Consider the following 24318-nt stretch of genomic DNA (forward strand, 5'->3'; position numbering starts at 1 on the left):
ATATTTTTCTCAGACTTTTGGAACCCGAGGCAACCGCAAGAGCCAGACTTGACAAAAAAAAACTTGCCCTAGATGAGAAATTGAGAGTTGACAGCGCAGGTCATTTAACTTTCTTTTACGATACTGATCTGCTGTAGGAGTGTATCCAACAAACCTGCGTCTGCTCCATCTGGCTTTGCTGTTAACCTCTGCAAGAATGCTCGAACTGACTTTAGATTTCCCAAATATGTGTACATAGCACAAGACCATCGGACCACAGTAAGTCCTTTTATCAGAAAGATCCTGAACATTGGACCTCGGCCATTGCACCCTTGAGAAAGGCACTTGGCACTGAATTACTTGGCATAAACTCTACTGCCAAAATGACTATAGGAAACATACAGGGTACAGATAAAATAATGAGAATGCTCCATGGAAAATTACTTTTACTACAATTTTTAGGTAAATAAATCACCATTGCAAACGTAACAAAGGCAGATATGTTAGGCTGCATGCCAGTTACTGGTATTGGTCAACTGCCGGTATAATGTAAGTGTCTGTGACATTGTTTGCAGAAAGGCAGTTTGTTTATCTATTTGGCATATTTTGATATTACAATTGGCACGTTTGGGGATGTTTTTTGTTTCTTGATGCTGGTGGTGTTTGTGTTCTATCCATGTGGGACTGGAAACCTGTTGTTGTTCTTGTTGGGATAGGTCACAGCTCTGACTGTGAGTCTTAACTGAAGTAGAAAAAAATAGTAGGTTGAGAGAGGGGGAATACATTTGTAACTACAGCTTAGATTGTTATTGTACTGATTTTATTTTTGTTTTTTTAAGTTGAAGAAGAAAGCCATTTGAGCACATTAACAACTGCTTCCTTGTTTGAGTCCTCAATTTTATTTGTAAACTGAACACTACTCCAGAACAGGATATACATTTGTGATGCATATAAATTTGTCAGGGGATTTTCTCACATATTTTCTCAGCAACATTACCACAGCAATATTAACATTATGCACCTCCATGACTAGAACTTGGCCTCAGGCATCTTTCTCTTCTCTCTTGCCCAGTCAGCCTCTGTCTGCCTCACTAGTGTGCTTAGTTGGTCAGGAGGCCAGAGCAGGGCTCTGCTGGCAGTAGACAGCCACCCAAGCTCTTTTTTATTGTACCAAGATATCCTCTTGACTTGACATGATGCCAACAGTGACCATCACATGTAGTAATCTGGCATAGGTCAAGGAGCGGCTGGGTGCACGTGGAGTGCGTGCCCAGCCACTGTCTTAAGGAGCCCGAAGTAGGTTTGCCAGGGTTGGAGCTTAAGCTTAGCTGACTGGCTATGCAGCCACTCCCTGCAGATACCAGGTCACAAATTGTCAAACCTGACTATATACATTATCTTTAATGAAGTGACAATTCCTCCATTCTCAATTTCCAAAAAGTAATTGCTGAACTGTTTCTTTTAATCAACATGTGAAGATGAAAGCTGATAAATATTGTTGGCCAAGTTTGTTTTGGTATCCGTCCTACAAATAGCCCAGCTACTGATTTCCAATAGTGATTAAAGAACTGCACCTAGAAATTAATATATGTACACTTTCCCACCCTGACCAACTTTTCCCTCATCTCCCCTTCATTAAAACCGATAAATCAGTTGCATACTTGAACACTAATTTATATCCTCCATCATCAATCAAGTTATCATAAAATCTTCCTTGCATGTTTCGGAATGTAAGTAATTGTTAAAAACAACTGCAAGCTATTTTTATATAAAATGTTTTCTACTAAAACCTTTACCTTCTTTGCACAAGATGTGATATTGGTACAGGTGGCCAGATTTTCATATGTATTTTTTTAATTACCATAATTTGACCTCTTACATTATGTAACTAGACAAATTGGCCACATAATGCAGAGTTGTGGCTATGTCTCTGTTCTTAGTAGTAGTTCAATCCACGCACCCAAAGGTGGTGAAATGGGAAATGGACGCATCAGCCTCCACATTGCCTACATCACAAAGTTCAGCATCCAGAATTACTGTAAGTGAGAAGGCATTTGTCTTGCAATCAATATTTCTCACCGCTGCCCCCCTGGAGTTCCTACAGTAAAACTATGTTGCTTATGTCTTTCCTTTGCAGCAGTGTTCTTCCCACTGAACAAGCCTCCTGCATAATTTTGTTGCATTGTTAGCATTACCGTTAGTTCAGAAGCCTTGAACCTGTAATATGTGTCTCACCTTTTCATATTTAGGAGGTGAATACGGGATGTTACCGATAGAATAGTATGCCAGATCTGGAATTAAACCTCACTTGATATAACTAATTAACTAATTTAGATGACATTTTGGGTTGTCCTACACAAACCATGTTTGCACTTATATTATTTTTTTTGTTTGAAAGGAAGGTGTGCTCTAAAAGTGGACCAATAAGTATCAGCATATTACCATGCTTTAGCCTTTTAAGGCTTAAAACATTTAATGTTAATCTTTTATTCTTAATATAATTCAGTAATACTGAATATAATTATCTGTGATTAAAAATAATTACGACATAACAGTGATATATAAAAGCGAGCCCATGCAAGTTCTCAGTCATTGTACTGTCCACTCTGCACAACTAGTCAGCCTCATAAGTCACTGTAACTATCCAGGCCTGTTTATGGCTCCAACAGTACACCTCAGCGACTAACATGGCTGGATTCCAACAGCAGGAATACAGTTGACACAGTCACAGGCGATTAAAGTTTTTTGACACCCTTATGCATTTATAAGCTACTTTCTCCCATGCACAAGGCGAGGCTCTCGGTCTGTATGACCTAGAAGAAGCCAGACTGGATGACCTAGTGGTCATCGTAGGAGCCATCTGGCAACCCACGTCTTGTGTGGCTTACCCTTCCCTCTGCCTCACGCAATTCCTTAAGCAAGCATAAGTGTGCTTAGGAGGACTTAATCTCAGAGAAACTGGTTTGGGCCACACTGTTGGCTGCCAGTGTGGTTGCGCCCGGCTGTTGATGGGTCATGGGGTTCCTTCAGTCATGCTACAAAGCGACAGAGCTTTTGGCGGCGTATCCTGCCGTGTGATTAAAATCTCTGGATTGAATGTGCCCAGTCAATGAAATGTGGCCCATATAAAGGTGTTCATACCAACTAGGTATTAAGTAAATTGGGGATTGGTATTTCAGACTACTCAAGTTATCATGACTGCACAACTGTAAAGCAGCACTGAAAACTAGATAAGTCATCTGGTATGGTTGGTAAGATCAGTTGTCTGATCAGTTGTCTGATCTTACCAACAATAGAAGGTATTTGCCGCACTGTGAGATGCTCCTGGGTGTGTTCTGTTGGCCTGTGAGGCAAGGAGGGGAAGTGAGAGAAGCTTGAGCCTGTCTGCACTTGCACAGAGGTCACTGCTGGCCTTTTGACTGTCTGCCAGTGCAGGGGCCAGAGTCTTCCAGAAGAGGGCCTTGGCTACAGGCAGACAAGTGGCCAACCAGCCAGACAGGCAGCCAGCCGCATCGTCTGCAGTCTAGGTCTGGGGCTAGAGCCTGGGCTAGGGCAGCTCAAGTTACCCAGACAGATTTGTTAACACTGTTTGGGTCCACTCTGCTTTCTAGCCAGGCCTCTGAGCCAAACGCGGCTGAGGTGACTTAATCTGTCATTAAACTCACATTACACCCGGACAGAGACTCGGCTCAGGGGCAGAGACAGCGCTCACTCTCCCACTCACTGGCATGGCTGGCTGGATTTGAGCAGACACAAAGAATACCCTCCCCCCCTTCTCCTCCCCACCCTCTTCATGCCACACACCATGGCACAGCTAGACAGCCCAGCACGGTCTAGACAAAAGCAATTTCACTTGAAGTTGAAAACTGTGTGACAGTGTATACAGGGTGTCTTCTTGTGTTGGACAAGACCTGTTCAGAATAGTGAGGTTATCTGCCGTTAGTTCAGTCATCAGTCATTGTTTTATATTTGCATAGATATAGTAGTAGAAATACTATCTTAATGCTAAGCAAATTGTGATGTTTTCACAGCATTGGTATTTCTGCAGTGATTGATTGATGTCCACTTTCCAACCTGTGTCCTTTTAACAAACACTCAATGTGAAAACCAGATCTCAATAAACCAAGAAAAGAAAGTCTACTTTGGGAATTTTTGGTTAAGCTCTTTATATTTTTAAATAGTAAAGATGTAAATAAGAAAAAGCTGTTAAGATTTTAATAGTTTGTATCACCCCAAGGAGTTATGAATCCTCATACTGTGACTGACGAATTCCATCATTTGTACATGCTGTTACTTTATCAGCGTGATAGTCACTTTTCTTTAAACTTTTACAAACGCAAAACTGTCAACTGAGCGTGAAAGTGACTAAATGCATGGTTGGGAATTGTAGTTCTGTTGCATCAGTGACATTATTAGCATTTTGATGTTTTTCAGTACACACTTGTCTTTGTACATTCCTCACTGGCTGTCAGACAAACAGGAGTAGATGGCTGAACTGCGTTGAGATCAGGCGAACAAAATTGCTTGCATTACTCTCAGCTTAAAGATGTCAGAAACTCTAACAACATGCAGTACCTTTACTGGAGGTCTGATACATTGTTTCCCTCTATCGAGATTTGTTTTTACATAACAGCTGGTTCTGGTTCTCCCCCCAACATCAGCGCACCACCACTGTCATAAGTGGCTAAAAGCCAACATGTGAACTTTATAATCAACTGTTACAAACAGCAGCAACAGATTTCCTAAGATAAGAAGGCTTTTATTTCATTTAGTTTACATTTATTTTATTTATTCATTTCTTAACTTTGGCTGCATTCTGGATGCAACTCTGTGTGCAGACAGGATAATGGCCGTGCCTTCATGTATTCGTGAGTGATTATGCTAAGAAAACATGCTGTGCATGGAAAACTAATTGTGTGGACAGAATGAGGCCTCTGGAAACTGTAAAGCAACAGTAAAACCAGAGCTTTCCTTTCTCACTTTGGTCAAAATGAAATTACAAAATAATAATCTCTAAAAGCATCCCAAAGCTTTACCTTAGAGGGTAAAAATCTGCAGGTTTCCATTTCCACCAGTTACTGAAGCACGTTATTAGCATATTGGCTACTTTCTCCCACTTTTTAAGTAAATTGGGGATTGGATTGGTTTTCCCGGTGATTTCAATTACTAAAACACCTCCAATGTTTTAGTAATTGAAAGCACTTGTGTTTTGCTTGACATGAAAATCTTGAAATTTAATGACATGGTTTGAGACTAGAGATATAGTTTGGAATTTATTTGCTGATTTTTTTCATTTCATTGCTGATATTAAAAAGATTTTGCCTATGTACATATAATTAAACAGCATTAGTAAGTATTAATTAGTTAATATTGAATGTTGTGACTGACCACATTCTCTATTTTTTGCCGGCAGATCAAGAAGTACTTTGAGCTGGAGCCGCTGGCCAGGGGGAAGCGCTGGATCCTGGAGGGCAGCAGCACCGACAACATGGAGGCAGTGAAGGAGATCTTTGGTCAGTTCATTAGCCTGTTGGAAGACAAAGACACAGAGCCTGCAAGGATATGATGCTAATGCTGCTAATGCTAAGAGACATTAGCGGCGAACGACAAAGAAAATACCACATCCTGCTGGTCCCCATGTACACACACACACACGCATCCACAGACACAAACATGTACGCACAGGAAAACACAGCAGATGTTGGCTTCTCTCTTCGAGAAGTGATATTGTATGTTACCCTCCCTTCACTGCGCTCTCATTTTTTCCAATGTGAGTGTGCACAAGCAACAGCCTGACAGAGGAGAGCTGCCATGAGACCCACCAAGAAAACTCATTGAACTTTGCCCGAAATGGAAATCTTGTTTACTACTGTCTGTGCCATTGTGATTAAACCAGTGGCATGTGGGACATATGGTATTTCTTCAGTCATCATTGGGCACTAAATCACACATTCTCACTCTTACACGGACACACACACACACACACACACACACACACACACAAAGTGGAGCCCAGGTTGTCTGTAGATATGTTTAAAATCTCCAGTAATTACTTTACAGGATGTTTGGGTGGGCACTGTTGATGTTCGTTCCACTAAGAAGTACTGTATGGCTGTCAAGTGTGCTTCTACTTTTGACTCGGTAACAACGATTGTCGTTGTGTGATTAGAGTGTATTGTCGAAAGCGTTGTTTTATGTACGGTAGTTACATATCGGTCTGTCACGCCATGTCTAAATATCTAATCTGAATAGCGTAGTCTGAGTATCTCATGGAGTATTATGTACATGCAAACAAACATATTGCTGTGTACCCTCCTGTGCAGCCATACACAAGTACTACTAATCATATGACGAAGTGCTACATGACTTTATGGAGACGTGAGTCCATTTGGAGAAAGTGGGAACAAGTCTGAATGCTTTTATAAATGTGCAACTTTGGATATATTTTATAGCTCTGTATGTTAACCTTGTAGAGCTAAGTTCTGATTTTTTATATATCATACCACACTTATGAATTCTCTCAAATCAAAGACCAAAAAAGGAAAAAAAAACAACTACAATGATTGACCAGGCTGGATGTAGCTGCGAGGTAGAGAAATGTGGTGGATTTAGTTTAATTTCAGTGTTAAGCAAATGTCATGTTTGTTTTTGTTTTTCTACATTTTTACTGTATTTTTTTTCCTTTGGAAATTGACATAATCCCTCTCAACTCTGGCTTTTGACTCCAGTCTCCCATCAGGGTGGAATACAAACTCTATCAATCAGCCACAGCAACAGCTGCATCTGACAAGTCCCTGTCTGACACCCTAATGCCTTCCAACTGTCTGTGAAGACCCCTCCCTGTCTGCTGTTTATCGTGGACCCCCGCCCCACCTCATCACAACCCATCACAACCAACACTGCCCCTCCACTCCTGCTCCACATCCTCTCCCCATTACTGCTCAGTGGGCTTTTTTTTGTCAGATGCCATCTTACAGCCCGACTGCCCAGGTGTGGACTCCGCACCTCGAAAATAGTTGTATTGTGCCACAGGTGTGTGCTAGTCCCCAAGATGTGCTTCAGTAATGGCTAATGTTCACACCACCTCCATGTGTGCTTTGTAATATTTGTTGGTATTGTTCTGTCCAGGGTTTTTCTGGTTTTTAGAGGTTAACTCGCTTTTTGTATCTGACGTAATATAGTTTTTTAAAATCTGGATGAATCAGTGCATTCAGTCGCTTGAATGCCAAATAAATCTTTGGAACAGGGATTTTACCAATGTTGGACTTTGCGTATCATCTGCCCACACATTTTAAAACATTCACAGCAGCCTGTTTTGTTTTTTGTTTTTTCAATCATGCGATATGTCTTAAACGGCAATTAAAGTTTTAAAAATGTGAATATTGTCTTAGTTGTTATTTGATTACTTGTTGAAATATTTTATATCTTTGAGTGTTACATAAAATTCCATAATGTCTCTATTATTTTTAACATGTAACCTTGTAATGAGTGTATGGACGACAGTTTCTATTTTTGTTCAAAACTATAAAAATGGTCTGCCTTTGCAGAATAATAACTGTGCAGTATGTGGCATTTTATCTGTTCATGAAAGTAGAAATTCAGTGAGACCATACAATGCAACAGTTTTACTTTTATCAGTATGAAATGTGTGATGAGTGTTTCTGGAAACATTTTCTTCATAATGTCTCTGATTTGTGATTTAAGGTGATCTGTGGAAATCTGAGACACTGGAAGATTACCGGGAAAACACAGATGAGCCAGTGGAGGTCGAGCCAAAGATTTTTTTTTTTTTAAAAGCAAAAAAAGCACTTGAGTCAAAGTGTAGCAGCTGAAGAAAGTTTTGAGTGGAAAGTTAACCGAGTGAGACAGGAGTTCCCGATAAATATACTCCGCTCTGTGCTACCTCTGCCTCCCCTTTTTCTTCTCCTTTTGCCCTTCTTCCATCTCTTTCAAATTAACCGTGTGGCTTTAATACAATGTGTGTCATGCAGGTTGCCCTGGCGACCCTTTGATCCTGTTTTCCAGTCTCTGCCTCTGGGGCAGACGTGCTTCTCTTCAGTCTGCTGCACACCAGCTCTGGAAGCTGCTGCAGCCCTGAGACAAACCATGGGCTGCTGCGCTCGTCTCGCTCCCCCCTTTTCTTCCTGTCGCTCTCACTTTCCCCTCTGCTTTTTGAGTCCTCGCTATCTCTCTCTTCTTACCATTTTTTTTGGCTCTCAGGTTCTCTCCAACTCTGTGTCTCTTTCTTACTCGCTCTGCTTCCCTTTGGTCACGCCAAAGCAACCCTCCCTCAGCATGGGCATCCAGGATGCCCAGGGGAAGAGAAGAGGCCAGGACCTCAGCGAAGCAGCCCTCCAGGGAGAAAAAAGAGGGAGACAGGGTACCTCTCTCTGTGCCATACCTCCTCACTCTCTTTCTGTCTGTACAGTTGATTTAATTCCTCTTAAAAACATGTGGCCAGTCCTCCTGAGTCTGAACCTTTACCTGCTATACCTGTTTAATTACTGGTGTCTGGCTGTGGTGTTTTTTCTGTTATCCTCTTTGGCAGCACACCTAAGCGTGGCTTACAGATGGGAAGCCGCAAAGTGATATTGTTGTCGTTGTTGTGCAGTTATACAGTCCAGTATTTTCATTTCAGTATGTGCTCACAGTTGCATTACCAAGCAACAATAACGGAGATGTTTGCTGTGATGGATACGGTATCTCAAGAAACGTTCAAGTCTCTTCAAGTTGATTTTTATAATGAAGGGCAATTAATTTGCTGCCTGGAAGGGAGGAAAAACTATGGCAAGCCTAATTTTTGGCAGCAATATAAAGTGAAGCTGTGATTTGTAACAAAAGGCTGAAACATGAAGTAATGCCAGAGCGGGACCCTTTTAAGAGTCTGCATGTAAAGAATGACTGAGAAGACCACAAAGCAAAAAGCAAACTGAATTTACAGTACACAGAGACCACAGACAATTCTCCAGCGTGCAAAGCTGCAGCCTCCAGCATAGTTTATTAATCGTTTTGTCTTTTCGCGTTTTATTTTCTGACACACAGAGCGCTGCAGTCATTGGATTTAAACATGGGTTGTTTTCATTTTAACATTGAAAATTAATACTCTGGATTTTACAGTGTAGGATCAAGACTCACCACAGAATGAATGCAGCCATGTGGGTTTTTTAAAAAGTATTAACCTACTCTTTCACCACATATCCTCTTTCTCAGCTCAACCCCAGCATGGCTCCTGAAAGTATTCACTGCCCAAGTTGTTTTTACTGCTGATCACATTCATTTACATTTATTCATGTAGCTGACGCTTTTATCCAAAGCGACTTACATTGCTATATATGTCAGAGGTCGCACGCCTCTGGAGCATCTACGGGTTAAGTGTCATGCTCAGGGACACATTGGTGTCTCACAGTGGATTCAAACCCAGGCTTCTCACACCTGTGTCATATCCACTGCCCCATCACCACCCCATTTATCCCACAATCATCACAAACAAGCAAAAGAGGCTCTTTTTAATAAGGAGTAAAGTGTGCATCATGTATTATCTGCTGTCTGTATCTCAAGTAGCATCTGATCAACCCAAGTAAAGAAAAAGCAAACAGGAGAACAGCGCACCATGTTTACCATGGCTAAATCTTTATTTTTCGGTAAAATATTAACAAAACAAGTAAAGTATTGGCAGTATCAAATAAAATATGTTATAGGACAGTTTCTAGAATACATTTCTAAAGTAAACAGTGCATCCAAACAGCTGCAGTTTTAGCAGTGCACACTATAAATGAGTGAAATCACATGTACGAAGGTTGAATCTTACCTCATAACAGAGTAATCCAGTGAAACTATATTATATAAAGCAAATTTTAAAATTTTATTGGCCCTTTTAGTTGGGAAGCATTACTGTAAAATTTTGGCATGTATGGTATAGTATGTAATTCTAAGGACAAAAGTGTGTCACATACAGTATAACGACCTACCGTAAGTATAAACAAACAAAACGAAGCCTGTGAGCTTTGTGAAATGCAAATGCACGACCCGACGGGGAACCTAACTTTCGTTTACAAGACAAACAAAAGCAGGCATGTTTTCTTAAACTCTGCAAAGAATGCCCTTTCCTCTCTGTCTTCTCCCTTCTCCCGTCCAGGGCGTGTGGCAGCGTCTTTGCTGATAAGACCCAGCTAGGAGGTGGAACAGATGTTGCCTTGACATCCATCTGGGCCTCGTACCCCTGCTCTGCCTCCCACAGCCAACGCGGCATGCAGGACACCTCACATTCCCGGGCCCTCACAAGAAGAAGCGGCTCCAACAAAGAAGGTCTCCCCTCCTCAGGGATCCTCGAGCGGTGACACAGCACAGACATCAGCCTTGATGCTACGTACGTGTGTGTGTGTGTGTGTGTGTGTGTGTGAGAGAGAGAGAGAAAGAGAGTCGTTATCAAACAGGACCTCTGTGTTCATTCGAGGTGTTTCCTCTTTGTTTCAACACTCTCCTGACTTTGTGACTCACACAGCCCTTTGAAAAACAAACACAAATGACGGAAATGCATCGATATGATGTAAGCTAGTGAGGAAATGTTCCCTGGACCCAATAATCATTTCCAGATCTGTGAGATGATGGTTCCAGCGAGTCACAAAATGTGCAGCATGCTGTCATTCTGACTGGTGTCACTCCACCTGTTTTAATTTACTTCAGTTGACTAGAAAACTGCTGGTTTTGTTTATCCTGAAGGTGTGAGAGGCAAGCCGTCCAGTTGGTGTCAACATTATATTCAATTTTATTTTAATTTGACACATTAATAGTCACGGAGAAGCTGCTGTGGATGTAATAGTTGCATTCTTTTTAGTGGCCAAACCACATTGGTGTGAAACATCATGGTTAGGACTTTCCACAATGATAAGTTTGGATTATTTTAAACCAATATATGAATCTACTTTTGTAGAATCTAAAGGTTATTGGACAATAATACAACTTTAAAAGCACCCATAAAGGTGCTCTAAGTAACAAAGCAGATGATTTCAGTTAAATATTTGTGTATGTATTAAAGCCTTGCCTGATTTCTCTTCACACTAAAATAAATAAAACTGCTTTCCTTTTTTCATTTTTTACTTACACAGATATATTCTCAGTAGTCTTGCTATTGAAAACAACATTACCTGAAACTTAGAGGTCTTTTTTTTTTTCTCTAACAGTTCTGTGGTTTCAGATGTGCAACAGGAGATTCCTCAGAGCTGACATCCCTGACGCTGGATGAAAAGGCGGAGGAATCCCTCCTGTCACGCATGTGATTCTGCAGGTTTGTGGTCGAGCTGTTAAACTAATGAACGGCTCAAACGTGATAGTCTTAACGAGTTCCACCCCTGCCAAGCAGTGAGTGAGTGCGCTTTGCAGCAACATGCCACAATCGTTATTACCACTAATTAATATTCGACTTGATCCGCTTGTTTTTTCTTTCATGGAGCTTTATGAGTCACTAAAGTTAGTTGAGTTTAACCCTTAATTAAACTTTGGTTCACCTAAGGTTAAACAGACTTTTACTTGTTTCAGCATCATTGTATCTGATATAATGATTATGAAACACAAGCAGATTGGAGTAAATTAAATTAGTCTGAATATATTTAAGTAATTTAATCAGAAGTGGAAATTGAGGATATCGGGCACTGAACCAGACGGTAGTCACAGTCATTTCTTTCCAATTAATCTTATTAGTCTAGGATGACTGGTAGCTCAGACGTCTCATTATCACTTAACATACCATTTTCCTTAATGTAAGAATGCGTAGACCCTCACAAATGTGTCTGTTACTGGAACAGATTTGGCCAGCTGAAATTTGTGAGCTCTGGCTTCCCAAACTTCAATCAGTGCCTCAGATTTATGAGGCAGGATCTTCACTGATTCAAGTCTGAAAAAACTTCCTCTGCAGCTGATCCACAACAGGTAAATCTTAGTGAATGTGAAGTTTGACAGATGACAATTAACAGAGTTGAAGATATTTTTATCTTTTTATACAAGGCAAAATTTCTGAATCAATTTATTTTTCTGGTTTGATATAAGAGCAAAGAACTATTTATTATACAATAAACAATTTCTAAACTAATACAATTTCTGCCTTTTAAACAGAGTTGTGAAGCTATTCAGATCTTTTAACAATAACTCAAGGTAAAATGACTCCAATACAGGTAAAAAGTTAACTTAAAGTTAAATCATAGTAAAGTAAATGTTGTTACAGTGTCATAAATGAAAGTTCTCACTAGGCAGCAGAATGACCTCTCTTAGTATTATATTAATGAATTATTTTTATGAATGCATTACTGTCTAAGTTAAGTAAAGCAAATTTGAAGTTGAATCTATAAAAGTGCATCATATTTTATGAGGTTTGATCGTAAAGTAACTAGTAAACATAAGCTCTCAAATAAATGTAGTGGACTAGTAAGTACAGTATTTGCCTCTGAAGTGTAGAGGTATAAATTGGCAAAAAATGGAAATGCTCAATTGGTAGTATTTCAAGTAAAGTTCTTCCAGTAAATGGACTTTCTTTCCACCGTCGCCTTTAAAAAGGTTCCAGCTTGTGAATTTTGAACTAAGGATAGAGCCATCTGTCAGTTTGGGCATCTAAACATCTTTAATTATTTTTGAGTTTGAAATTAAATGAATATGATCCATGTAGGTAGCCTGCGTACATTCGGATATTAAAGGACTTAAACGTTTGTCCTCGAAAAATCTAGGGAACCATGCTGTGCAATTCTACTCTGGCCCTTTGTGGCCACCTAAATGCCTCTTGTTTTTCCTGCGTGTTTGAATGCCTCGTCTGTTGGGTGACTTCCGTGGGATTCCAGCAGGCTTGTCACTCAGATTGTTTGTCCTGGGGACGAGATCTGTGTGAGTCCTGTTTCTCTTCCTCTCTCCTCAGCCCGAGTGCTGATGGAGACCCGCATCCCAGGTGGCCCACACATCAAAACAAGAGGGATCGCGGCTCTTGGTTTTCAGACAAACATCACTCACTTTCTTTGTTGTCTGAGGGACAGGGGGCATGGCGGTTTATCTCCAGAGGATCTCCCCCGCTATCGCCTTCCACCAGCCCACCGCCCCATCCCACAGGAGCCGCTAAAAGCAAATGTCAGTCATGGAAAAGGCGTTGCATTCCTTCAAGAGGTCAATTAGTGGTGGCCACTGAAGGATCTTGCATGTTTAAGAAGGAGACTGTTTGAAAATCTCCTTTTCAAGATCGTCCAATCCCTTTACAGATTTATTTAACGACGCAAAACAAAATCACACCGGGTAATTGTCCCTATCTTTTAAATCCCTCTTTATGATGACAACTCTGTCACATTGCAGTCCATGGTTTGGAGATAACTGCCCTTCCCTCCCTACATACCTACTGCACACAGCCCAGTTTAGTCTACTGTGAGTTATTTGAAGCTGAGCCTGATTGACGATGTGCTGCATATGAAACCTATTGCTCTCTCAGGCCACGTGATGGGGGCGGCCCAGTAGCAGCTCGTCAGTGGAGCAGCTCCTGACCCATCTGTGCAGGTGATTCCTGCTCCGCTTCTTCCCCTCCAGGCCTATAAGGAGCACTGTGTCTAGGGGACTTTTATGAGTGTGACCTTAACATGCCCGTCTCGAGTGGTCTAGACTCAGCGCTCCGTTTACTAGAGTCCCTCCGTCCCACTGATGGCTATCAGACTTTTCACTTTTTACTAGTGATTCTCTCTTGTCATAACTCTTTGAAGACGGACAGAGCAGCTTTAACCATCCTTTTTGTGGACTTTGTAGAATTTACTGTCACGGCTCTGAAAAACAGGGAATAACAAAGGGCAGGGCTCTGACATGCACGGCAGGAGTGTCAGATGAACATGTTCAGAGTACAGCTGTGGTTTGGCTGGTGGTGGTGAGGCTTTCGTGTATTACAGACGCCAACTTTAAATCAATATCAACATGAAGTCCAAGCATCAGGATCATGGATATGGATAAAAACTTGTTGAAAGGAATGTTTTCTATGAGACACACTGAAATAAATTAGAGTTTTGTCCAAAGTGACATTACTTTCACACTAACACAACCCAAGTGACATTTACTTCACTTACTTATGACTGTCTTTAATCATAGTCTTTATGAGCCTTGGCCTCTGATAACACTTGTTAAAGCACTTTGTAACTTGTTTTTGAAAAGTGCTCTACAAATAAGGATTATTATTATTATAACTCCTATAATGAGCCGACGCAGTGACTGTTTTATAAGAAGCCACAGGTGATTAATCAGTCACTAATATGTAATAAATATTTAATTGTTGCTCATAAATTTAGCCTTTTGTACATTATGGTCTGTTTGGTGCGCTGTGTGGCACCGAGCCAAACACTGTAGGTGGATTAGCTCATTGAATCCAAACAGTTTACGGGGAAAGCAGCTCCAGTGACGACACTATGTGGGCAGCTTGCAGCTCTCAAAATACAAACGTTCCGTGTGAAAGCGAAAAAGGAGAAAAAGTGAGTCTTTCACAGGAACAATCAAGTAAACACGGTCGCTGTGCAGAGAGAGAACACCTGTGTTTTACCAAAGTTTTGGCACGGAGCAGTTTGAGCACTGCCGGAGCCATATTTGGTCGAGTGCAAATGTAATGTTGTCCTTACAGCGATGACGAAACACACCCTGAGTCAGGCAGGAAACTGCAAAGTCAGTCACAAATAAGATCTGAGTGAACAACAAGCTGGGCAAGGTGAACAGCGTGGTGCTGAGGTGATTCAGCTCTGCTGGAAGAGCAGGCTGCAGACACAAACTCTTAGGTTAGAGAGCGGGAATAAGCTTAGAGCTGAAGCCAGAAATAGTGTTTAAGGTGTTGAAGATTAGGGTTAAATGTCAGAGAGGTCAAGTAAGAGACCAGTTTAGTTTGGCTTAGAGCGGGCAACTGACAGCTAGAGGCTTTTTATACTTTTACAGTAACCATTGTATTCACTATATTATGGTGACAAACCTAACCCCGCCTCCTTTTTTTTAATGATGGTAATTCCCAAATAAACCTCAATGTAGCTTTTTGTAAACATTTGTAGAGATTTAGTCAATTCAAGAATCTGAAACAGTTTATTTTGACTCGATGTTAAGAAAAATTCTAAGTCTGCAGGTAAAAAAAAAAAAAAGTTATTTTAACACCTCTAAAATTCATGAAGTACAGGGCAATATAAAATGTAAAATAATACATTTGTCCGCATGACATTAGTTCTAAAATGTTTTTCGGTCAGTTTGAGAATCACCAGTGTTTTGGGATCATATGGCAGTACTTCCCTCTCTGTTTACTGTTGTTCTGAGAATTGAGCCTAAACATCCTTTTAAAGGGATTAGCCAATAGGACAACGCCAGAAGAAGAACATATATCCACTCTCCCAATCCAGTGAAAATATTTTCACAATAAAATAACTATTTTTAACCTTTTTTGACCTATTAAATTCCTACATTTGACTAAATGATGAAGTGCCTCATTTAAAAAATGGCATTTAAATCATTTTAATTTTCATTAAATTAAAAATGTAACTTCAATTTTAAAAATACTTAGTTTTACTCTGACGCTGACAAATGACCTCGAGTTTGGATTCCACTGGTAATACAGAAGCACTGTGCATGCATGTTAAAGGTTAGACTTAATGACCTGGCTGCATAGTTGTATCGGGTCTACGTCAGATAAAGTGTGCAGTCGTCAAAACCCTCACAGTCCCAACAGTTTAAAACATGTGAATGGATTCATTTTGCAATGTAGTTTGGTTTTAGAGCCACGAGCAAAAACCAGGCAGCAGTATGTCTGTAGTTTAAACCCTTCAGACCAACGAAAAGAGCACAAAAAAACCCAAAAAAATAGTGATCTCTCTTGTGAAATAACCAAAAAATAACGTTTTTGTGAACCCCATGACTCATAGTAAGAAGCTGATTGAGAAAACAAGTATTGTGTTATGCGATTCTGGACAAATCCAATACATAATGACAAATACCATGATAGTTGAGCGAACAACGACACAGCAAAAAAATCATGTTATTCCACACTGTCTGATATATATTCTGTAATTAGCTCTTCATTTAAGCTTTATGATGTTTACACTTCCATCACTTCTATCAAATAATATTCTGGATGTCTTCCCCAAAATTCAGCCTAACAGTGGGACTGAAGTGGGTAAAAAGAATACTAACTATAAATATAGGTATTTTTAATTAATTAATTACTTAGACTACAAAATATGTTTTCATTGTAGGATAAACTAACCAACAGTATATAAAGTATTCTAAATTGGCTTCACCTCGTCAGTTACAAAAGTAAAATTTTACTTTCACATGAATGCGTGAGCAACAATAATCCAATAATATAATATATAATAGTGCTGAACAACACTCAGATTTTCTACATCGTGAGTACTTTTACTTTTGATACTTTTTGTACATTTGGCTAATAATACTCAGGAACTTTTACTTAATTAATATTTTACATGGAGGAATTTTACTTGTAATGGAGCATTTTCATAGTTTGGTGTTGCTGCATTTGTTTATGTAAAGGATCTGAATATTTCATCCACTACTGGTTAGCAAACATGCAAGTCAAATGCATACTGTATAGTGTACAGTTTATTTTAGTCACTAAACAACAATGAAGTGTATTTGCAGTAATTTAGTTGCAGATTATTTCTATTGTGTATATAATTGATTCATACTTTAAACAGGTAATTAATAACCTGCTGGTCAACAACATATGTGAACCACAACTGTAAAATCTTGAAAGAATCCAAATTAAGAAATTGAATTTAATACTCTGATGGCTTTTTTTTTCACCTGGACAAAAAAAAAAGAGAAATGAGCTGCTGAAGATTGCAGGAGTGAAACGCTTTCCTCAGTCTGCCTCTCCTGCAGACAGCCCCCAGCCCCTCTGAATCTGCCTGGTTCACATACACAAGATTAAGTAGCAAAAGTGACATCCAAGACCAATCGGGCCACCCAAGAGAACCGCAACCAGTGGAGAGGCTGTCAGAGCCCCCTTTTGCAACATTAATCTTCAAGCCTCTCCTGCACTGCCAACTCACATCTCCTTCAAATAGGACAGGGAGGTTGAAAACTGAACTTTTCCCTCCCTGAAGGTTTTCTCCTCTCCATCAATTAACTCTTTGGGGGACAATTCATCGTCACCCGCCATGTGCCAGACAACTTCAAACACTTGCAAAATGAATTGCTTTTCCAGACTGATTTTTTTTTTTTCAAAACTTGCCTTTAATTTTGCAACAAGGAGATTAGTGTGGATGTTAGTTCAATTTGTAATCGGCATAAATGCTTTCTCAACGACATGTGAGGCAGAAATTACACTAGAATTGATTTATGCCTGAGAAATTATGCATTTAACTTGTCTGTTGGGGTCTGTAGAGGCATTTCTATGGTCTGTTCCACCCATTAATAAGATGTTAACATTCAGCAATGGAATTTATCTTCGAGGTCAGAGGGCCATTAAAATAGACATCGAGGTATCAACACGCTGAGCTACTTCTGCTAACCCTTTTGTCTTCTTTGCTGACCAATAGCATCTTTGATCTTTTTCAGGAGGACAACTCTATGGTGCGTGCGTGCGTGCGTGCGTGTGGTGGGGGTTATCCTGACCTTCTGAGGGGTTGGTGTCACGTCCAACCTGATAGCGGTGTGAATGGGAAAACAGAAAAGATGAATACAGCAATTGCTTAATAGTGGAACATGAGTGTGTCATGCTGTGGATGCCTTCAGTCCCAGGAGAGGGCCTTCCCTAACCACAACCTTTCTTCTGCCCGAGACTTGAGAAGCAAAGGGGGACGTTGCGGCATCTAACAGCGTCCCTTTGAATAGAGCAATGCTGAAATCAAGCAGCATGCCTCAAATACTTGTGGCAGTTTTCGGTGAGACTCTTTGCACATCGCCTAATGGAACTTTAAAGGATAAGTCTGGGGATAAAGTGAGCTGCACTGTTGGACTACGTCACATTTTCCTTCATTTGATGAACATGGACGCTGTAGTTTATTTTGATTTGATCCCACATACACCATCCTGCTGCCGAAAATAGAGCATTCATTTGCAGCTGAAAATTAAAAAAAATGCCCTTTTTACTCCTGTTTGAGTAATATTTTCTGAAAACCACAGTGCTCAGTTGTTTCATGAAATTATTTAGCTTATTTTTTATTTTTTTTTTAATTAAAGTTCATATCAGTTAAGCCTTTTTAAAGATTTAAGTCCTCAGGAGGAACCATTGGGCTTTGGGGCCGAGTAACACAAGACAGCAGGGAAACGGTCTGGTCTTTTTAATGTTTTTGATGACAATAAGAAAAATAATAAAATATTGCCAGGCTTGTCCTTTAACATTTGAATCTTGAAGGGTCAGTTCACCCAAATAACATAAAGTTTTATTTTCTGACTTACCTCTCGTCATATCTAGCCACAAAGATTGTTTTGGATTTATTTGCCCAGGACTTGAGATATCTGTCTCTGCGATTTCTACCGTTACTCCAACACAATGCCCACACAACCAAACAGAAGATAATAAATTATAACAATAATTAACAGTATTCTTCAGGTAAACAGGTGCTGTTCAGTGCGGCAGCTTGCTATGAGCTTGTGTTTGGTTAACCAGAAGTCATCAATCTGTGATCTGTGCTACAGTCCTTACAGTGTGCTGAAAACACACACACATACACACAGAGAAGTAGGTCTTGCTGCAGACGAGCAGGGTTGCGTGCCTCATTGCCTGGGTTGGGGAGTTTGCAGTAGTGAGCGAGCACAAACAACAGTGATCATTAGGTCATAGTGGGCCAACAAGCGGTTTGCGTGAGTGGAGGTGTGTGTGTTATTTAGAGAAGCTCCATTAACAAATACCATCTTGGCTCGTGTTCAAACCAACTTTCACACCAGGCCTTCTCTCCAGCTGCTGAGTGGAAGCAAGACGCACAGCTCTGTAACAGTATAGGACTTTTTTTTTTTTAATGACAGCAGGCTGAAATCTATTTATAACACAAACTAAAAACAATTCAGGGTCATTTAAGATTTCTTCCAGAATGGAAAACACCATTTGCAGACAAACAACTCCTACAGAAATGACTTTCTTCTTCTGGACTCTGTGTCGTGTGTTGCGTCATGGAGTCACATTTCCCTGTCCCAGTGGTTTGGAGTTTTTTATTGTATCTTCCAGCTGGTGAGACCAATTATTACCCATAAAACAATAAAACATTATGACACTGGAAACACTATAAAAAGGAGCAGGTGCTACACTGTATGTTGGACATATCAGTCGTGGCAAATCCTGTATGGCCTCCAAAACAACTCAGCACATATGCAATCTGTGTGTTCTGTGTAAATATTTCATATGTAAATATATTTTACATGCTGTATACAGTACGGGTAAATTACACATGATTTAATTGATTAATTAAATATGTTTAAATGTGTTCATTAGCTAGCAGGCTAATATTGTGTGCATCTAAAAATTAAAAAATTGCCACAAGTACAGTGGAGATAAATGGGATTTAGTTAGTGGTGCTCTTTTCAGAATCTGAAATCAGATTTGTCCTTGTTACAGGCTTTTCACATCCAAGTGTAAGTACGACACTGCACAGACTAAGGCCATTATTTCCAATAAAAAAAAAGAGCAGTTGTGCACACAGCAGTAAGCACTATGTGGATTTTCTACCTTGTTGTGCGCCAAAAGTTCAACTAAATTGAAATTTTGACCCCTGAACTTCCTGAACACCCTAGCCCACTTCCAATGGGATACTGGCATTGAAAATATTGATAAAATATTAGAGAGGACGAGGGCATCAGGTTTTTACTTTTCGACATGGCATAGCTTTCTTCACCCTTGTATTGGGGGTGGCTGAAGAAGGGTCAGAGAATGACATCTAAAACTGGTGATACTGAAATAAGTCCAAGTAATGTCAGTATACTAAATATGATATGTAGCCTTACTTTTTTTCCCGCTATCACTAGATACAATTGTTTCTATGCCTATTAAAGGACGAGGACTGTGCGTTACTAAATACTTCAAGCCAATGTTTATGTCCTGACTGAGCCCAGCAGTTGTATCGCTGATGTTTGCATTGTAATGATGACTTTGAACAATGCCAATGCACCGCCATTCTCATCTCACATACATTATTGCGCTTATGGGCCAAGACGGGCGGAATGCTTTCAACTTTTATGATACAAAGTTGTGCCAAGAGCGTTTTCCCCCGCTGCTTCTCTCCGAGGGGATTTCAAAGGGGAAAAGCAACACATGCTGTCATTCATGTCCTGCCGTTCAGATGGACCATTACGCTCATATCAGATCGGAGCTTTTGATGTGCAGAGTGACTGAAAAAAATAAATAGCGAGCGCAAGGCTGTGAAAGATTTGCAATGCAGTGCGTTAATTAACGAAGGGCTATACCAATTAGGCGCCCATGATTGGTGTGTGAATATCAGTTCAGTCACGCAGTTTGGGACTCGGCGCAGAGTAACACCACTGTTTACTGAACACAAAGACCATAAACAAGCGCTGGCAACAAACACAGTGCCACGTGTGAAGAGCTGCGCATTTCAAAGAATTTATGGCTTTTCCAAAGATCAACTTTAACTAAACAGGAGAAGAAACACTGAACTATTTCATTCGCTTCTTGAGAAATGTTTGTAGACAAATAAGATTAAAAGGGCCTTTATTCTGTATGTGCTTCATATAAAATTTGCCCACATTAAAAGCAGACTAATTCTCCTGCATTAAAAGTCTCACAATTTTCTACCATTTAGAGTTCAGCTATAAACCTGGGATATGTGAAAAGGATGGTTAAGACTATTGGACCTGAACCAAACAATGCAGAGCTTCAGAAAGGTAGAATTGGCATCAGTTGAGTGGCAGAAAATCAACTGGCAACTATTTTGTTATTTTACAAAGTGAAATGCCAAACATTACTAAGTTTTAGATTCTCCCTTGTAAGGATATGCCGCTTTTCTTTGTTGTATGTGACCGTAAACTTGAATATTTGGAGGTTTTAGAACGTCGGTCGGACAAAATAAACAGTTTGGAAGATGTCATGTTGAGCTTTATGGAATGAATGAAAGTTATCGTTTGCTGCAGTTCTAGTATTATGGGGATCATTCTCATTCACTCACTCTCAGTCATGGTTCTGTCAGTTTACAACTTCCAGTACTTCCAGATAAATCTTACCAAAGAAATCAAAATCACATGTTACCATCTCACTGCACAGATGTTGCAGTAAAAAGAACAACCTTTTTTGGAAAAACCTGTTCCAAGTTTCTATTTAAATTCCAGTTGTGCTGCTCACCAAACACTGAAACAATTCAGGTAAAAGGATGGAAACAAACACTCACGCATGAAAAATGTCACTGGTTTATGCCCTCTTATGTATTTATCCCTGTGTTTAAACAGGTTCTAATGGTAATATGTTCCCCTTAGTTTTGCTGTTGCACAACTCCACTCATTAATCGAGTAGACTAGGTAGTCAGTAATGAGGTGAATGTTTGACGAATAAAGCGATAATGACCCAAATGTTTGGTTCACACATATATAATTATGCATTTATTGACAAGAATGATACAAGTCTCCTGCGGGAAAAACTGAGGTCAAGCCAACTAACAGATGGGTGTCTTCAGTTTACTTAGCAGACCTCCTGGTCCTCTTGTCCCAGGAGAAGTTTGCTCCATAGGATTTCACCCGGGGCTTTGAGTTCCTCTTCTCGGTTATATCGTAGCTCCAACCTGAAGGGAAAACATCAGAGTAAGTGATGGGGGCGAGAACGTCATGTATGTTCACTTTGGATAAGTTCCAGGCACAATGAGGTGTTTTGTAGACATCAACAGGCTGTGTGTAGTCAGAACTGCACTAATCACTTTCATGGTGTAATAAACAAGAGTAAACCAGTTTCCTTTGCTTAGTTTCAACAAACTTCCCCAGATGGTTCAGTTCTCTGAGTCAAAGTGAACTTTCTGTTGAGCGCTGAGACAGAAAACCATGTTTACCTTTAACTAACAGGACTGCTCTGAATTGTCTAATGATCTCATTAGCCCATCAAAAGTATTCTATTCATGTTTTATTACTTGATTTGTTGTGAGGCCCACAGGATACCAGTGGGTGTCTTAGCATAAAGGTATTTTAACAGGTGCCGTTTTACTACTAACACCTCACGAGAATTCTGGTTTGAAATGTTTAAATAGCTGTGAACATTAAAAACAACAATATTGTCAATATCCACAGCGTATGATTCTCTGCTAGACTCTGACAGATTGAGTTTTTCTTCAAGATGTTTCCAAATTTAAATTTCTCACACATTCAGTTTACCCACTGATATACACAAATCCATTCAATATATTATTATATACTATTATACATATAATTTTTTATAATAAATAATGCAAGCATTACAGTAAAAACAAAAAAATCCAACAAAGCTTTCAGTTGCCATCAGGATGGTCAAGTGCTCTAATTATACTTTGTATTATGTAAGATGCTGTAACTGACTCTGTTTTAGATTGAATCAAAGTGCACATTGATTCAGATTAAATCTAGTTAGTCCTGCACCGACCACATCACTCTCTGATGCAGTCAATGCAACAAAACTGGCAAGCACCTCACTTGTTATCAGCCTCACAATCCTCCTATTAACAGTAACTCACCACTACTCCTAATAGTGCTCCTAATACAACTAATAAATAAATCTTTCGATCCATCTTTAAACTTGCTTAAATTGTGTTCATTTAAAATGTAACTCGTCACCTGTACAGTCTGTTTATTCATTCTGTTCATTCCACTGATTACACTTTGGGAAAACTCTGATTGGCCATGATTAGTAAAGGCATTCACTGTTATATTTAGTTTTATACAAAAGTCTTGCTTTAAAATGTTAAGGTTGCATCTTTTTTTTTTTTTTACCATTTTTCTCAGCAAAAGCGATGGCATCTTCCTTGGAGGAGAAAGTGAGCACCATGTTGGATAAGGGATCACCACTGAAAGGCAGAAAGAGCCGTTAGTCACAAAACATTCACATAATAGGCAAATATCATAAACATTTTATGATAAACATTGAACCAAGGGTCTAAGGTTAGAGGCTGTGGTATGTTCGACTTATGTACAGAATGTATAACGCTTTGAGCTAACCTTTGATTTTCAGCTGTATAAATAAAGTTGATATCCCAAAAATCATTGGCTAAAAGCAACTAACTAATCTCACATAATTTTATGTGCTGTAAAAATTGGCAGGGATATGTCTGAGGTTCTTACGTTGAGGCCCAGCCCATCAGCGGGTTCTCCCAACGCTCTCTGGTATCGAAGTCCATCTTCCACTTTTTGGTGTTGTTGACTCCTGACTGCATGGACGTTCTGGCAGGCACAAAGATGTGAACCTTGCGTGTTTTGATGTGCTCCTCTGGGACACCTGTCAGAGTGGAGATGTCCTAAGGGACAAACAGAAGTAAAGCACATCCTCCTGTGAGTAACAGGTTTACTGTGAATTTCAGCCAGGAAGTGACATAAATTTTGGTGGCTGTAGACGATTTAAACTTATATATATAGTGTAGCTAAACATAACCTAAATTACAGAAAAGTCCTATAGTCAAGTTTGACCTCATTTGATTGCATTTAATGACAATCCGATGATACTACCCATACTGATTTGCAAACAACTGTTGAACAGTTTAAAAACTTCGTAATGCATTGGCCAGTAAATATCTAAAATCTACAATAAATTATTATGAAATGTGTATCAAATAAAAGATTTGTGGAGAAATAATCAGTGCAACCATTTTGTAAGCGACAAAACAGGGAACTTACAAAAGGGTTCAACTGAGCACTCAAACCACAAGTAGTCAAAGCTTTCCCATTTATGCTGCTGTGTGTATGAAAATAACAAATTGACATGTTTTTAGTTGCAGGCCAGCCAGCGGTCTTCCAGAACCACTGTGACTTTTTGATTTTTTCTTTCCCTGCAAAGAATAAGAGTTCATGCTAAGATATATGCGTGCGTTGAGAAAGGTTAGGAAAATTCTGAGTGGCTATAAAAATTACTTGATGTTTTTATTTTTGTACTTCACATCAACCTCCATCCATCCATCGTCAACCGCTTATCCTGCGTACAGGGTCGCGGGGGGCTGGAGCCAATCCCAGCTGTCATTGGGCAAAAGGCAGGGTACACCCTGGACAGGTAGCCGGTCCATTGCAGGGCCACACAGAGACAGACAACCACTCACCACACACCTTTGTTTTTTTTGATATGTTGCTTGTAAAACAGTTTTTTTTTTATTTTAAATTTCTGTGCAAGTTTAGTGTAACAGCATTAAACAAAACAAAAAGAAACCATAGCTGAAATATGTGAAAAGGTCAATGCTG

The 24318-nt window shown here is 39.8% G+C and overlaps 2 protein-coding genes and 1 long non-coding RNA gene across 3 annotated transcripts in view; 2 read left to right on the forward strand and 1 right to left on the reverse strand.

The window, feature by feature from the left end:
- arl15a (ADP-ribosylation factor-like 15a) overlaps positions 1-7359 on the forward strand; it is a 106471-nt gene extending 99112 nt beyond the window's left edge. The window contains exon 5 of the mRNA XM_046034379.1: positions 5393-7359. Coding sequence (XP_045890335.1) covers positions 5393-5545 — 153 coding nt within the window. The 3' untranslated portion in view covers positions 5546-7359. The remainder of the gene's footprint in view (positions 1-5392) is intronic.
- A 3832-nt stretch (positions 7360-11191) lies between these two features.
- Positions 11192-17946, forward strand: LOC123960976. The gene is made up of 3 exons (XR_006822635.1): positions 11192-11263; positions 11781-11904; positions 17530-17946. It is a non-coding gene; the product is annotated as an uncharacterized LOC123960976 (long non-coding RNA).
- A 3542-nt stretch (positions 17947-21488) lies between these two features.
- The window catches only part of ndufs4 (NADH:ubiquinone oxidoreductase subunit S4), a 22320-nt gene continuing 19490 nt past the window's right edge, over positions 21489-24318 (reverse strand). Inside the window, exons 3-5 of the mRNA XM_046036120.1 lie at positions 23215-23387; positions 22867-22940; positions 21489-21695 (exon numbers count right to left, since the gene is read on the reverse strand). Of these exons, the coding sequence (XP_045892076.1) occupies positions 21592-21695; positions 22867-22940; positions 23215-23387 (351 nt within the window). The 3' untranslated portion in view covers positions 21489-21591. The remainder of the gene's footprint in view (positions 21696-22866; positions 22941-23214; positions 23388-24318) is intronic.

Source organism: Micropterus dolomieu, linkage group LG21 (assembly GCF_021292245.1).
Source record: "Micropterus dolomieu isolate WLL.071019.BEF.003 ecotype Adirondacks linkage group LG21, ASM2129224v1, whole genome shotgun sequence".
NCBI lineage: Eukaryota > Metazoa > Chordata > Actinopteri > Centrarchiformes > Centrarchidae > Micropterus > Micropterus dolomieu.